Here is a 15,855-nt window from a genome sequence, read left to right as displayed (position 1 = left end):
TGCGCTAAGAGAGCTTCTTGGCTGACAATCGGTCCACTGAAACATCTTACGAGCAAGAGATCTTACCTTTCAGATCTCAGAGTTGTCACCACCTTTTTTCATGTTTTATTATGGGCTCTATTGCTTTCCATTTTTGCTTGCAGACTGTTCTCGGCTTCTTTATTTTGAAAACGGCTGATTCTCCAGAGGGTTGTATTTTTGAATGATCCATGGTCAGTGTTGCTCATGTGTTGGCCACAAGCTTTCAACTTCAAACTACTACCACACTGTGACAAGGAGGACACACGCCCGGCCCTGAATCGGGCTAATCAGCCAGGAGGGGGATAAAGATGAGCCAGAGGATCCAGTTAGAGAGAGAGAGACAGAAGTGGCCACTCTGTGTGTGTGTGTGTGTGTGTGTGTGTGTGTGTGTGTGTGTGTGTGTGTGTGTGTCTATGTGTTGTGTTTGAGTTGTTTTAAGTTATGTCATTAAAGTTATGTGGACTATCCTGCCAGTTCCTGCCTCCACCTTGCCTATCCTGACCCTGTTACATTGGTGCCAAAACCAAGGAAGGAGGAGGGATGCGCTGTCGCAGGGTCCTTGCCACTACCATCCTGACAGGAGAGCAGCCTCGACTGTCTGCCTGGGGACAGAGGGGTTGCTGCCGGCCGCCGAGAGTCGGAGAAACTGCTGTCGTCTGCCAAGAAAGGGGAGGAGCCGTTCCATCCGCCAGGGGTCGTAGGAGTGGCTGAAGACCAGGCAATGGCGTATGCCCTGCCTCGCTCTTTCCCTCTCCCCTTTTCCTCCCCTCATCTCTCGCAGGGCTCCAGAAAGGCTGGGAATACCTGCCGCAGGCAAGGCCAGAAGGGCAACACCCCCCCCAGTTCAACAGTTCAAAAGAGAGAGAAAGAGAGAGAGAGAGAGAGAGAGAGAGAGAGAGAGAGAGAGAGAGAGAGAGAGAGAGGGAGACACATGTGGCTGCTGTGTTTGAGTGTCTATGTGTATTTGTTTGTGTTTAAGTTGATTTGAGTTAATTTATGTTATTAAAACGTATGTTGACTGTTCAGCCAGTTCCTGCCTCCTTCTTGCCCACCTTACATCTATCACCGCACAAATACACACGCTGTAGTAGCTGAATCTGCTATTCTTTATTCTTTATTTACGGACATGACGTAAGCACACATGGAAGTATGCAATTTTCCATCAAATCTATCCTGACAGCTCTAAAATATAAATAATTATTATAGGCTTACCATAATGAATCGGGGTAAGGCAAAAACAATTCCTATGACTTTGTACTACACCCAATCACGTCGCTGGACATCTTTTCCATCTAATTCTCGACAATTACTTGCTTCTGTCACAAACAACAGCTTTCTATCATGCCTACACACTATACTGATTGGTTAAGTTTATAAAAGGGGTTTGGGTAAGGGCATAATATTAATAGGTCACTTTTTTATTTATTTATTATGTTTATATTCATGATCGTATTTATGATGTAATATGTATTGATATTTTTCCACCTGTTGTCGGAGTGATTTTTATCTCACTGCAAAAGGTTCCAGTGAAAGAAGTGTTTAAAATGCTTTGATTTGGTATGATTTTTTTGACCACTTCACTATTTTGCTTATATTTTAATTTAGTTAAAGTGTAATTTTAATTTAGAATTTTTTTTTTTTTGTGTGTGTGTGTTTCAATACGTGAATAACATTTTTCAAAATCAAAATAGACTGGTAGAAGTGAATATAATCACTGTCCAATACACTCACTGTTAATACAAGCCATGATTTGAGTGTCTGAAATAATAATGAAAATTATTAATAAACCTCATATTAATAATACTTACTCTATAATTGAACAGTGTAAATCAAAATCCTGACGAGAACAACCACCAGAAATATGCCCGAGATTCAACAAGCACGCAGTAAACGCACAAAAGAACATAAGTCCATATTCCAATTCTAGTCCGTTTATACTACCAGCTCCTTATGAATGTGCTGCCTTTGTTTATATCACTAGTGCTTGAGTTAATGGACTAAATAATAGCATGCAGACCGTGGAACATCCAGAGAAGAACCTCCAAATTAAATTGCACTTGAACCAGCACAATAGAGCTTTGTGCACACAATTTCGCTAAACCCACTTGCACCTCGACTTAGTGCACGCTTGCATGAAAATACAAAACTTCATGGCCATGCAAACTGACTTTAAACTTATGATTTATGGCATAGTGCTGCACTTAGCTCTAATTCTCTTAAAATAGGGCCCATAAAACAATTAAACTACTTATCAAGTAACAAGTAATGCAACAAAATATTTTGGAATGTTAGATCAGAATAGCATTGATTTTTTACAACTCTCCTTTCCATGCATTAGCAGAAATCTATAGTAAAAGAGTGCAAGCTGTGAGGAAGGAGTTATTGTATGTGTGGGTAGTGCATGATGTGCATTGGAGTTTTAGAGAGACGAGGCTTGCTTATTACCGATGCACAGAGCGAAATACGTTTTCTTTCAGACCACCCTGAGATTTATGTCTTAAAAACTGCTAAATTTGGCTGATAAAGGAATATGAATCTGAACACTAGAGTGGAATCCAGTTGCACTTATAATTTTTCAGCGGTGGATTTGTTCTGCAACTTTGCAGTTCTCATGACAATCACAGCTAGAGTTAAGAAATGTAACCACATAATTACAAAAATGTAACATTCGGGTAAGTGAAACATTGTTTCCTGCATAGGAGTTAGGGTGGAGAAGTCTTCACTTGGCCACATCATAATTATGTATCCAGTTTTGTACAATATAGAATGATCACTCAGTATACTCAGTATATATTACTAGTGCATCCATCCAAACTGCTTCATTTTAAAACTTCTAGTAACCACTGGACTAGGATTAGTTTGCATCTCAACTGCTTTGTGATAAAGCATTAAACATTCATCATTTTGGTGAGTGAAAAGTGACTGATTTATGTGCAAATACACGCTGCATTAAAAACTCTGTAAACGTGCTTAGGCAGAGGGATTATAAGGCTAGCCTTCTCCTGGCCATGGCATGATGTACATGGGTGAATGCTCACTCAATTAAGACTTATACAGCCTGCCTCTGTCTGGTATACTTTAAGTAAAGTACCTCCTCCAGAAAAAAGGAAGGTTGAAGCAGGTCAGATATTAATTCTGCACTTCGTCTGGCTCCCCCAGACTCTTCGGGTGCAAATAGCTGTACTGTACTATTTGATCTTTTTTGTTAACTGGTTCTTGATGAGTTCACATTTATCTGTTCAAACTAGAACACCAAAATTTGTTTTATAGACTATGGCACAAAAGCCACGTCATTCTGCCCAAGCCTTAACTCTTTTTTTCAATCTCCGCTTCCGTACAATGCTCAACACATCTAATTAAATCCTCCTTCCTCGCTTCTGACGTGTTTCTTCTTGTGTTAGTTGACTCAGGGAAACCCATAACAGCACTGCATTCACACTTTCAAATTAAGCTTGCATATCAAAGTAAGTTCTGGCTCTTATAAGCATCACTTTTGAAGAGGAAGATATCTGAGACGTGTTGAGTGCCTAAAGAAACATTTTAATAACATAACTCTGCAACATCAAAAGATAAAATAAAATAAAAGTAAAATAACATTAAATAGTGGCAGGAAGATAAGGCAGGTAGGTCATTTCACATGCAAAATAACAGGGTCAGAGATTCAGAGACTCATCACCTCACTAATGTTAAAGATGGGATTGAATTTTGCTAAAAACATTTTAGCATATCAAAGTAATTTAGAAAACAACTGGTTTGAAATAACTGGTTTGACATGCCTTTACACTTATTCACTTGGTAGATGATTTGCTCAAAAGTGTATTCAATGTACAGCATACATTGTATGTGTTCCATTGTGTTTCCAGGTATACAGTGTATGTGACTCAAACCACTGTATGTGACTTGGTGCCATTCTCTACCCGTTGAGCAACAGGAACTAAATGCATTAAAGCTTAGCTTTCATCCCAAAATGAAAAAACTCTCATTTACATACACTCATGCCATCCCAGATGTGTATGAGTGTCTTTCTTCTGAAGAACACAAATGAAGATTGTTAGAAGAATATTTCAGCTCTGTAGACCAGAACAATGCAAGTGAATTGGTGACAAAATATTGACCAAAAAGCACATTAAGGCAGCATAAAAGTAATCCATATGACTCCATACGTGTTTTTATATAGTATTTATATCCATGATATTTGTGGGTGAGATCAGATCAACATTTAAGTTCTTATATGCTAGAAATTCTACTCCCTGCCCAGTAGCGGGTGATATGCATGAAGAATACGAATAACTAAAAACACAAGAAGAAGAATGTGAAAGTTAAAGTGGAGACTGACTGAGTAGGGAGCAGAATTTCTAGTAAAAAAGTATATGAATATTGATCTGTTTCTCTCCCACATCATATCGCTTCAGAACATATGAATTGAGTCGTTTGGCTTACTTTTATGAGCTTTTTAGTGCGTCAAAATTTTGGCACCCATTCACTTGCATTGTATGGACCTACAGAGCAGAGATATTATTTTAAAAATCTTTATTTGAGTTCTGCTGAAGAAAGAAAGACATTCACATCTGGGATGCACGAGAGTGAAAAATTATAAAAGAATTTTCAATTTTGGGTGAACTATCCTTTAAAGTTTTAGAAGATTATTCTTTAAAAACAAAGAAAACATGGACAACAATTACACACACACACACACAAACAGGGGATTAGTAGAACAGTGCCTGCCTCTTTTAACAGACCGCAGCCCAACACCCCAGTCTTCACACACACACACACACACACACACACACACACACACACACACACAAAGTTGTGTTTCCATGTTTTATGGGGACTTTCCATAGACATAATGGTTTTTATACTGTACAAACTTTATATTCTATCCCCTAAACCTAACCCTACCCCTAAACCTAACCCTCACAGAAAACATTCTGCATTTTTACATTTTCAAAAAACATAATTTAGTATGATTTATAAGCTGTTTTCCTCATGGGGACTGACAAAATGTCCCCACAAGGTCAAACATTTCGGGTTTTACTATCCTTATGGGGACATTTGGTCCCCACAAAGTGATAAATACATGCTCACACACACACACACACACACACACACACACACACACACACACACACACACACACACACACACACACACACACAAACACACACAAACATGGCCCAAATAAAAAGGTTCTTCTATGTGGCCAGCGTCTACCCTTTAACTCAGTGGTTCTCAACTGGTTTTGCTTCAGGACAGATTTGACTAATTTACACCATAGTAAAAACTTAAACTATATTTAATGTATCCTGGGTCGCATTTCCTTTTTATGTTGCATAGTTTTGTTCATGGTTTTCAAGTACATGCATCAAGTGACATTATTTTTTGTTATTGTTTTAAAAACAAAAAGACAGGAAGTTTTCTCTCCCCCCTTTTAAAATCTGAAGTGCGTATTTACTTATCTGAGCCCATTATTATCCCATTTGTTTCCTAATTTCAAACATAATTCAAGCGCATAACACAGTGTTGCTCTTTTCCTCCTCAGTGCTGTTTGGCATATCAGTGTTGTCTACTGTTTGAGAGGTTTGACTTGACTTCCTCCGTAATGCTTTAAACTAGAAAAGTCTCACTAGAATTGAAATTGGTCACATCAGTTTTGAGGTCTGCTCTCCGCAATATCGAGGGAAGCCCAGTTGTTGCATACGTGCGCCAGAGAGCGGAGTATATCATGATTGCAAGCTGGTTCTGTTACAGTCGTGTGAAAGTGCAAATGAGAAGCCTTTAGCTGATTGCGAAATTATCATTAAATCTGCTTAAATAGGATTAAATCACTTGGGCGGCCACCGAAATATCTTCAATGGGAGAACCATGTCATTGTTCGTTCCCTGCTGTTCGTGACAGAGTCCGAATAGACCTGCGACCCACCAGTTGAGAAACACTGCTTTAGGTAATATATTTTTGAACAGTAAATAAATAAAAAATATTCCAAAATCACTGTTTCATGTTTTCATATTAAACTATTTTTTAAAACCTCAAGTTGTCTTACCTTACATCTGCTCTAAAAACAATCAAAATAAACAGTTTGTTGCCTATGTTATATCATCTACACATGTAACATCCTCAATATATTAATGCTTCATTTCCTTTCAGTCAAAGTCCGCCAACAAACATGTTTTGCAACATCATCTTACAGATAGCTGCAGACGAGAAAAATGTATTTGGATATTTAAGCCTCAATAAAAAGATGTATGGATGTCATTGCATTATGTACAAATAGCAAGTGGCATCTGCAAGTTTCTCTCAGTATAATAATAAAAATTACAACCAACAAATTTCAAAACTAACAAACTTCTTGTTATGAAATATAAATACACTGATAACACTAAACATGAATGTTCCCTTTGTTAAGGTTTTATAAACGGGGTTTGTTAATAACTAATAAGTCATTAACATATGCATTATAAATCATTTATATGCAGTTATAGCAACAAACATGAATAGGGCAACTTTCCAATACTTGCCAAATAGTTAGCATTATAAATTATATGCTATGAAACATGATGGATGTCACAATGTAATATATATAGACGTGTGAGGTTAAACAAGGGATTATGTCATTTTGATTTTGCCCATTTGTGTTTATATTAATTACTGTAAAGTATTGACTCACTTGTGTTGTCACTGACTTTTACACATAGACGTTAAAAAAAGAAGAAAAAAAAGAACTGTTTTAACTAGTCCAAATTACCTACAGTACAATCCCATATTATAGAGCATTATGACCAAGCAAGCAAGCAAGGTACATTTTCATATGTTACTAATGTGAAACAAGTGTTATTACACATTTGTAGCATGTGGGATAAAAGGGCTCACTGTTTGGCAGGTCTTCCATGAAAGTCACTCTTTTTATGCACGTTGTTATAACCACATCAATGATTTAGAATGCATTTGTAAATGAAACATTACTGTTAAAAGGAATATTAATGTTAAGTGTTACCAATTTGGTATACAATATATAAACATTTCCATAAAATGCTGCACACAATCTTGCAAAAACTGTTAAAAAAGAGAGTGGCCTGTTGACATGGCCTCCTACATGTTGGATTCTGCTGCGTGTTGAATGCTCTTGGATACCTGTAAAAGAGTTCGATACAGTCATATCACAGCCCCAGCTCATTGATATTCACAGTCACAACTAGTTATTACAAGAACACCCAAAGTTCAGATTGTCTAAAATGCTCCAGTCATCCAATCATCTCCACCCCTCATAAACATTCGGAAAGGACATACAGTGTGTTAATGAGAAATGCTAATGTTTCTCTTCTGAGGGTGCAGCTAGTATTTGATCTTTGATTTCTGTTACTGTTGCGATGAGGACACTGAAACTTGGGCCCTGATTTATAATAATGTCAAAGCAACAAATAAACACATTTAATGTCCTCAATATATTCATGCACACACTTCAATACAGAAACAACTGTAAGTCTAACCACAAATTGAATGAGCATTCATGTTGGTATGGCATTTGCAAACCTCACATTGAGACATAAATCAAGCTTTTGGCTGATTGCATTTGTGCGTAATCAGAGACAGTCAGTAAACGTCGCCTCTCTAAAATGAGTTTACCTGGGATTTGCTTGTTTGGTTCGAGCTGAACTCTGAGTATTTCCTCTTCTGTGGTGCACAGATGCATGACAGGAATTTGGCATACTCCTCTCTTACCTGTTGGGAAATGATAGACATTAAAACAGAAATAGAAAACATTGGTGTTTTGATTGTCCTGTTTTTTTATGCTACTTAATTGGGATCATAATATTGCCAGGCATACGCAGGAAATCTGTTTCATAAAAAACAGAATTGATTTCTTAAAAGCATAATACACCCAACCATCTCACATCCTAGAATTACTGTAGTCTGACAGAACTGTAACTCATTTTAATGTTTAATTTCTCTATGCCTGTTCTGTGTCAAAGTTATATTTATTACAATGCTTGCAAAGGCAGCACTGCATTAATATTCCTCAAACTTTCTTGTTATTGGTTTGATCTATTGAACTGCTTTAACAAACGTCATTAAAACTTTGTTTGGTAAATCATTTTAGTCTTAAGGCCAAAGTATGCTTTGGTTGACCACGTTGCTGATCACTCTTTGCACGGTATTCGTGACATAAAGGTCATCAGCAGCACAGTCTGCTTGAGCCATCCGCGTACATCCCAGATTTTCTCGACACATGGACATCGTTGGCGCATGTGCCTGCCATTAACTGTACAAAGAGAGCATTACACAGCAGTCGTAAAGCGCATACTTTAAACGCATATGCATTCTCTTGCGGTCATAAGAGTACACTTTCAAAGGCGCCGTGGCCGACCGGGTGTGATCTTGTCCAGAATGCAGAAAAACTGAAGTGTACTTGGGACTTTAAGTGTAAAGTATACTTCGGTTAAGCTGGCACCACACTAGCAGACTCCAAACAACTTGATTTTGGCCGAGGGTGTCACGATTGCAGACTGTTTTGCTGAGATCTCTCTCACTTCAGTCGGACTTGCTGATTAAGAACAGTGGAGGGGTGACAAATATATCAACTCACCACAACTCACTCTCTCTGATACCCTGTCACGTGGAGCTCACCAAAATAATAAGAGGGGTACTGCGGGAGCATAAAAAATGGTTAAAAAAAAGTGATTTAAGGCCTTTTCAGACCTGTAGCTTGATTGATTTGTTCCAAAGGGCTAACATATTGACAATGTTGCATTTTATTCATCGTTCGGTTCGCTTTCATAAGCTTACATTTTAAAATGGACCAAAAAGATCAAATGTCTTTTGTGGTCATTTTTATCAACAAAAGTACTTGTTCTCACAGTCACAGAGCTCTCTTCGTCTCTCTCACCCACAAACGCCCTTAGGAATTGATTCGTAGAGCAATTTTAACTTGTGAAGAGGAGTATTTATCACCTCAAAGTTTGCAGAAGTATGCGTATGACATATGCAGTTTACATAAAGTAAAGAACTGATCTACAATAAAAACAGACTGTTGTTCTTTCACTTTTTGATTTCATTTGTCATTTTAGTGTAGGAGAAAAATACAGGAAAGAACTCTTGGTTGCAGAATCACTATGAAAACAATCAAAAGAAGAGAGCGTAACGGTCAACTAGCGTGTTACGACAGTAAGTTACCTTTTGCAGATACCATATACATAAATGAATGTTGAGAACAAGTGTGCCGCACAAGCCCTCAAAAGTGAAGCCAAAACGTCTCGATCACCCCCCGGTGACTGGTCCTAGTATAGGTCATAAACCCCGCCTCCCCATGGACGTGAGACCAACTAAACAATTAAATTACACTTCACATATCTTTTTTCCAAAGATAGTTTCTGTCATTTACTGTACTTTCTTTCACGTTGATGTAATTTCAAGTGTTTGTTTTCAAAATAAGTTTGTTTTTAGTTAGTTATTTGATGCTATAAAAATGGTGCTGTGACATCATGATTGACAGCTGTGATTGACAGCTTCTCTGAGCGAAGCACCAACTGACTTTTTTCGGGATCTTCGGAGGACTGAGGAGATTGGAGCTTTAAATTTTATATCTAAATTTCTATAATTAATTATTTCACACCGTCATAAGTTAAGAGTCAAAAGTGCAGGGGCGTGTGCTTGCTATTGATTCAGCGAGAGTGTGGGCGGGGCCTTGATTTCGCGGCTTTACTTCCTGCTCGCTACTGCGCAGGTCTGGTCCCGAAATCGCAACTGTGCAGACTCAAGTCCCAAGATGTCAGCGCCATATCGGGACACTGGCGGCTTCAGTTCTCACCAATGGAAAAGAGCGAAGGGGCGTCGTCCATCTTTTTTTACAGTCAAATGATGTACACTTTGAAAGGTTGAGCAATCGACTGTACGCATAAGTTAAGTATTTGCGTCGAAACTGAAGTATACTTTGGACTTTAAGTGGGTTATCTATTTTTGATTTTGGTCAACAAGATATTTTTTTAATCTGTCATCAGTTTACATGGATATAAAGATCAAAATGCGCCATCCTAACATTTACAAAATTAATCCGGTTAGTCTTTCTTACGTCCACGTATTTGCATACTGAAAATGTATTAGTTTTGCCATCCTTGTGTATATTTAACCATATATGCTTGGTTTTGATGCCGCAGAACTTAACCAAAGGCTAAAACATTTGCTTACCTTAAAATATAAAAATATTCTTTTGCTGCCTTCAGTCACTGTGTTTATCCTTCTCGAAATGCAAACCTAGTTATTATCTGTTTCTTTCTGTACACGTCTTGTGTTAAACATTTACAATAAACTAAAGGAGAAATTACATTTTCTTCCTTCTTTTACTTTGTAGAAAAGTGAATAACACATGCTCAGTTATGTTCCCCTCACTGTTTTTAAAGCTTTTAAAAACACACATTTTTCAAGATTTCTCAGGTATAAGTCACAAATGTTAAGTCTGTTAAATCACAATGTTAAAATAATTGTTAATCTATCATTTTTGCATGTTTAGCTAATCTTTGTGTTTACAGGTCAAACGGAACAGCGCTCACTTGTTTTGAGAGCAAGCAATGCAGGATGAACATCAGCGCCCCCTGCAGGCTGTTTAGTATAGTGAAGATGTATGACATTGCCAGCGTGTCCTTATTAAACTGAAAGCAGCCAAAGATCCACATGATGCCGAGGACGCACAGTTGAGCGATGGCAGTGACTGTAAATGACCTGTAGAGGGGGACAGAGATGTGAAAGCTCAAGAGGGCGATGTGGCAGACTGTAAATGATGCACACTAAAAAACAATTAAATTACATTAATAAAATAGAAGCTTGTATTATTGCAGTAGTGTATACGTTTTTAAAATGCAATCTTCTATTCAATACCGATCAGTTTTGAATAACATTCTCACTTGATTTTTTGTAGATTGTGTAAGTCTGGGTTGAGGGAGGAAAATTTCTCTGCCAACTTCCAAATAGTTATGAGGAAGAACAACACATTAACCTGAAAAAATAAAAAAATAAATAAAAATAAAAGCTGATATCATATTATTCTTTAATTTACGCAGATAGCTTTTGATAGTTTGTATGTGGCATTTTCCACTAACAGTGCAAACTTTAAAGCATAAAAAAGATTAACTATTAAATATGTTAGATAAACTATTATCTAACATAAAATGAACATACCATGAAACATAGGTCATTTTAAAGATATCTGATATCAGTATCTCCCGTTCTGACATCATTTTAAAATAATAAGTTGAAATGATATTTATCGTAGTAATAGTCTATTATTAGCTCATTTTAATTAGATTTGTCCCACATTTTACATGTCACAAGATGAATTCTATGGAGGGCTAAATAACAAGAATAATAGATATTTAAATGAGACATTAAATCCATAAATTGTTTACTAATTTGTAAAAGTACAAAATCATTAAACTCCTTAAATCACTAAATGAACCCATAAATGTCCCTTAATTTTTAGCATTAGTTTGCATTATCTTTGGGTTGATTTTTTATTAAAACACAAGCTCTATGTCTCAGGCCCTATTTTGTTTCTATTTATGGAAAGTACCATGTTTAAGAAGTACTTACAATAATTATCACACAAACTGGCCCATAGAAGCTCCAGATAAAGCCATCTTCAAAGTTGAGCCAACAGCTAAAAAAGAAAAAAAAAAACTTTACAAAAAAGTCTGAAATTCTTAGATTTGTCAATGAATAATCATGAACATAAAACTTACTATCTCTTCGTGCCATATCCATTTGCATTCACTGCAGCTGAAACAGCCACAATAACAGCAGGAACTCCATAACCAGATGCAAACATATAGATGGGTCTCAGAGTTGTGTTGAAGACCAGCACCACCATACGGAAGAGCTGCACTCCCTCCAGACACATCCAGCAGAACGCCGACAGAAAGAAGTAGTGCAGCATGCCTGCAACGATTGAGCAGCCCACCTGACCCATAACAAGGGGAGAAGAAGTGAACCAAAGGGATGTTTGAGATATTTGATATATAGAAAAAAGAGACCATAAAATGTTTCAGTGAAATATATAGTAAAATATTTTTATAGCATTATTTTGAATATATCTTGGTTATTTGATAAGTTAAGTTTTTATATATTAAGTTTTTTATTTTATTGATTTATTTTTAATGTTTTGGCTGTATCTATTGCAAGGTTTCATAACTCAGGGTTAAAGCAATGATAAACAATGGATTTTAAAAAATAAAAATTTAAATAAAATTAAAATGTAAAATGTTTCAAAATATTTACATTTTTTACAATATGTTTCAAATATTCTTTGGTATATATATATATATATATATATATATATATATATATATATATATATATATATATATATGTATACTATGGTATACTGTATATTTATATTTGGGATAGGAAATATAATACGTTAATTTCTGCAATGAATATTTATTAACACACTTGAAAAAATGAACGCAATAAATGTATCAGTATAATTTTTTTTAACTTTCTGACATATTATCATAATGTAATGTATCATGTACCATAATTTATTCACGATTAATCACAGACAAATGTGCGATTAATTAGTTAAAACAAATTTAATCGATTCATAGCCCTAATATTTATATATATATATTCAGCTTTTAGTCCTAAAACCCAGAAGAGTGTTCTCCCCCAAATAAACAAGAGCATGGATGTGATCTTCTGAAGTTTGAGTCCACAAATATTTATATTTTGCATTGTTCTAATTTAATTGTTTATTTTCATTACAAATGATATTATCAGCATAACAGTTTGCTTGAAAAACACATTTGTGCAAAACGTGATGATTATGATATAATCATAATCCTACATGTGGATTTTCACAGAGCATCTTGTGAATGTGTTTAATGCTGGCGTGCCAGTGATTACCCCTCCATAGGTTCCATAGGTTACCGACCTTTGGTTTAGACTTTCACATTTTGTTCTACAATGTTCACAAATGTAAGTTGCAAACAAGTGTCTAAATAAGGACTAAAACTACTGTACCACAAGGATGTGAGTTTTCTGACAAATTGTATAGCTGTTGTCATCCTCATATAGCAACTTAATAGAAACCCATAGCAAAAAAACATTTACATTTATTCATTAAACAGATGCTTTTGTCCAAAGAGACTTCCAAATGAGCAATATAGCAAAAGCGAATCATCCTAAGAAGGTTGATTCGCTAAGTTCTGCTATAAAAAAAAAAAGTACAAGCAGAGAGGGAAGTAAGAGATAGTGGTGAAATTAGCTTTCCAGGCTGACCTAAAATGAACCCAAAATTTTAAGCTGAACACAAAGCAAAATACACATTTGGCCGGGATGGTTTACCTCATTGTCTGTGTGGGTGATACCCACAAGGAAGACAAAGCAAGCGATGAAGAGACTGATACAAAGGTGCAGGTGGATGGTGTTGCGTGTGCTCTGGATAGAGCGCACAAAGTAAAATGTGGCGATGCATATGAGAAGGCAGACCAGAGACAGCGACAATCCCACCCATGTGATCAGATGCAGCTCATAAACATCCTGTGGGGAAGGATAAGAAAGCATATGAGGATTCTCCTTTACAGAATTCACCTAAAGTGTACATGAGAGGGCCACCTTGGTTTTACTGCTGTGGTTACCAGTAGGGGGAGTGAGTGATATACATGCACAAGCTGGTTAGCATCACAAGCTGCTAGTGTTCTGTAATAAACAGGTGGCTCTGAGATATACCTCTCCGTGTGAGTAGTTTATGAAATACACTACACGAGAAGGAATACTACAGTTACTGTGGAGACATAGCACGTGTGGAGGCTTCATGCTATTCTCCGCAGCATCCACACGCCCCACCGAGAGTGAGATCCACATTATAGCGACCACAAGGAGGTTACCCCACGTGACTCTACTCACCTTAGCAACCGGGCCAATTTGGTTGCTTCTCAAATGATATATTGTAGCTACACACACTTTTTATCTAGTACTGATGTTTCTTGGAGAACACAAGAACATGACCCAGACGTCTATTTGAAGTGTGCGTTTTCATCTGGAAGACATTTTTTAGAGTGTTTGCTCATCGGTAAGGGTTCACATCAAGCATGTTTTTGCCTCCATCTACGCTGTATTTCAATTGTTTTTCTACATGAACATGCACTAGATGGATGTCTAAACAGTGTCTTGTGTAAGGCCGCTGCATTTTGTAGACACTGTCTTGTAAAAAGCGTAAAAGAACTTGCATTGCGCAGCGTCTAGTATTTTTAGCACAATAACACAAGTTTGGTCTGAACGCCCGTAAGACATATCCTCTCAGATGTCAAAAGGACATTCAGCAGATGTCTTTGAGACAACTATGATTTAGAATATAAATATGATTTTTTGTTTACCAGATTAATGAATGTAAGAATTAGAATGCTATGCTTTCCAGATGAAACACCCTTGAACAAACATCCTGGAGATATACATGTGATGGTAACAACATCTTCAGTCATGGGTGGACTGGCCATAGGTAAACACCCCCCACCCCGGTTTATATTTTCAAAATTTCTGATTTCTCTTCCCAGTCCACCCCTGTCTTCAGTTCTTGGAAAAGTGTATGATGGTGAAACCAGATGTAATTTTTTTTGCATTCAAACAAGTTTCACTTCTCTAATGTGCTAAAAATAAACAGTTGTTGTGACAACCATTATAGATACAAACCCCTATGTCATAGAGTGCCATCAGTACAGCAAAGCTGCTGAGGTGATTACAGGAACAGACAGTCTGAACATTACTAATGTTCATGGTAGTGCAGCCACGTGTGGACCACGCACCACCTTTCAGAAGAGGGTCCCAAAACACACAGATGTGGTCCTCACGAGTGGGCTGGGAGAAATGTACAATGTATTTAAATATGAACATTTAATTCAAACATTGTATCTGTAAATGAAGAGCACCATACTCCATACCTTCAAGTGAGAGAATGTGAGAATTACTGGCTTCTCCAGATGGCCTGTCTCATTGTTGCTAACAACGGCAGTTACTACTTTGGAATTAATCTTGAAATGTTTGTTTTCTGATCCCTTTAAATGGTCATAAAATCTGTCAAGTGATTTTTCCAGACTTTTGTGGCTGAGAAGAGTTGCGGTTGTAAAGCCTGTTTCACAGATACAAGTTAAACTTAATTAGTTGCATAATAATATATAAATTATTTTCTATGATCAAGCTGTAGAAATATGATCAATAGGGCTGTCAGTCGATTAAAATATGTAATCAAATTAAAAGCATTATTTACATTAGCCAAATTTAATATCAATATTTTCTGAGAAAAGGCCCCCAAAAAGCTTCTTTGAGATATAAGGTGTAAATTTCTGTCATCATTTACTCTCCCTCATGTTGATCCAACCCTATTTAAAATCAACATGTTGCTACCTGAATATTCCGATAACGTCAAATGAACCCCATTATGCTGTATTACTGACAAACACCATCCCTTTTGGACACTTCTGCATGAATTCAACTGTATTTACCTTTCCCTGTAGTGCTATTGATAATGTGATTCGTTGGCAGCCACAGAGACCATGTCCTGGTCCCATGAAAACCAGGAAATAATCGCTTTCAGATTTCCGAAAATAAACACTGATTAGTGTAATTCGAATACTACTTTTACATTTTTACTAGGTTTAAGGTCAGGGATTAGGATAGGGTGTAGAGATAATGCAAATGCATTCCTATTGAGAGTGTATAACATCATTTACAATTAAAACAAATAGCTTTAAAACTCGCTTTTGTCGCCCCTCTGTGGACATTTCACCAAAAAACTAGAGCTCACAAGCGCCCATACACTCAACAACACTTCAATCTTCGGCCACTGGGGGC

At 36.9% G+C, this 15,855-nt stretch overlaps 1 protein-coding gene across 1 annotated transcript in view; it reads right to left on the bottom strand.

Moving 5' to 3' along the window:
* Window positions 1-3,548: 3,548 nt before the first annotated feature.
* LOC127648010 (adhesion G protein-coupled receptor E1-like) overlaps window positions 3,549-15,855 on the bottom strand; it is a 30,884-nt gene continuing 18,577 nt past the window's right edge. Inside the window, exons 11-19 of the mRNA XM_052132567.1 lie at window positions 14,946-15,133; window positions 14,698-14,862; window positions 13,354-13,548; window positions 11,751-11,968; window positions 11,602-11,668; window positions 10,917-11,008; window positions 10,566-10,734; window positions 7,645-7,740; window positions 3,549-7,152 (exon numbers count right to left, since the gene is read on the bottom strand). Of these exons, the coding sequence (XP_051988527.1) occupies window positions 7,111-7,152; window positions 7,645-7,740; window positions 10,566-10,734; window positions 10,917-11,008; window positions 11,602-11,668; window positions 11,751-11,968; window positions 13,354-13,548; window positions 14,698-14,862; window positions 14,946-15,133 (1,232 nt within the window). The 3' untranslated portion in view covers window positions 3,549-7,110. The remainder of the gene's footprint in view (window positions 7,153-7,644; window positions 7,741-10,565; window positions 10,735-10,916; window positions 11,009-11,601; window positions 11,669-11,750; window positions 11,969-13,353; window positions 13,549-14,697; window positions 14,863-14,945; window positions 15,134-15,855) is intronic.

This window comes from Xyrauchen texanus, chromosome 8 (assembly GCF_025860055.1).
Source record: "Xyrauchen texanus isolate HMW12.3.18 chromosome 8, RBS_HiC_50CHRs, whole genome shotgun sequence".
Taxonomy (NCBI): Eukaryota; Metazoa; Chordata; class Actinopteri; order Cypriniformes; family Catostomidae; genus Xyrauchen; species Xyrauchen texanus.
Note: the sequence above shows the minus strand (reverse complement) of the source record. Positions and strands in the feature narration are given on the sequence as shown.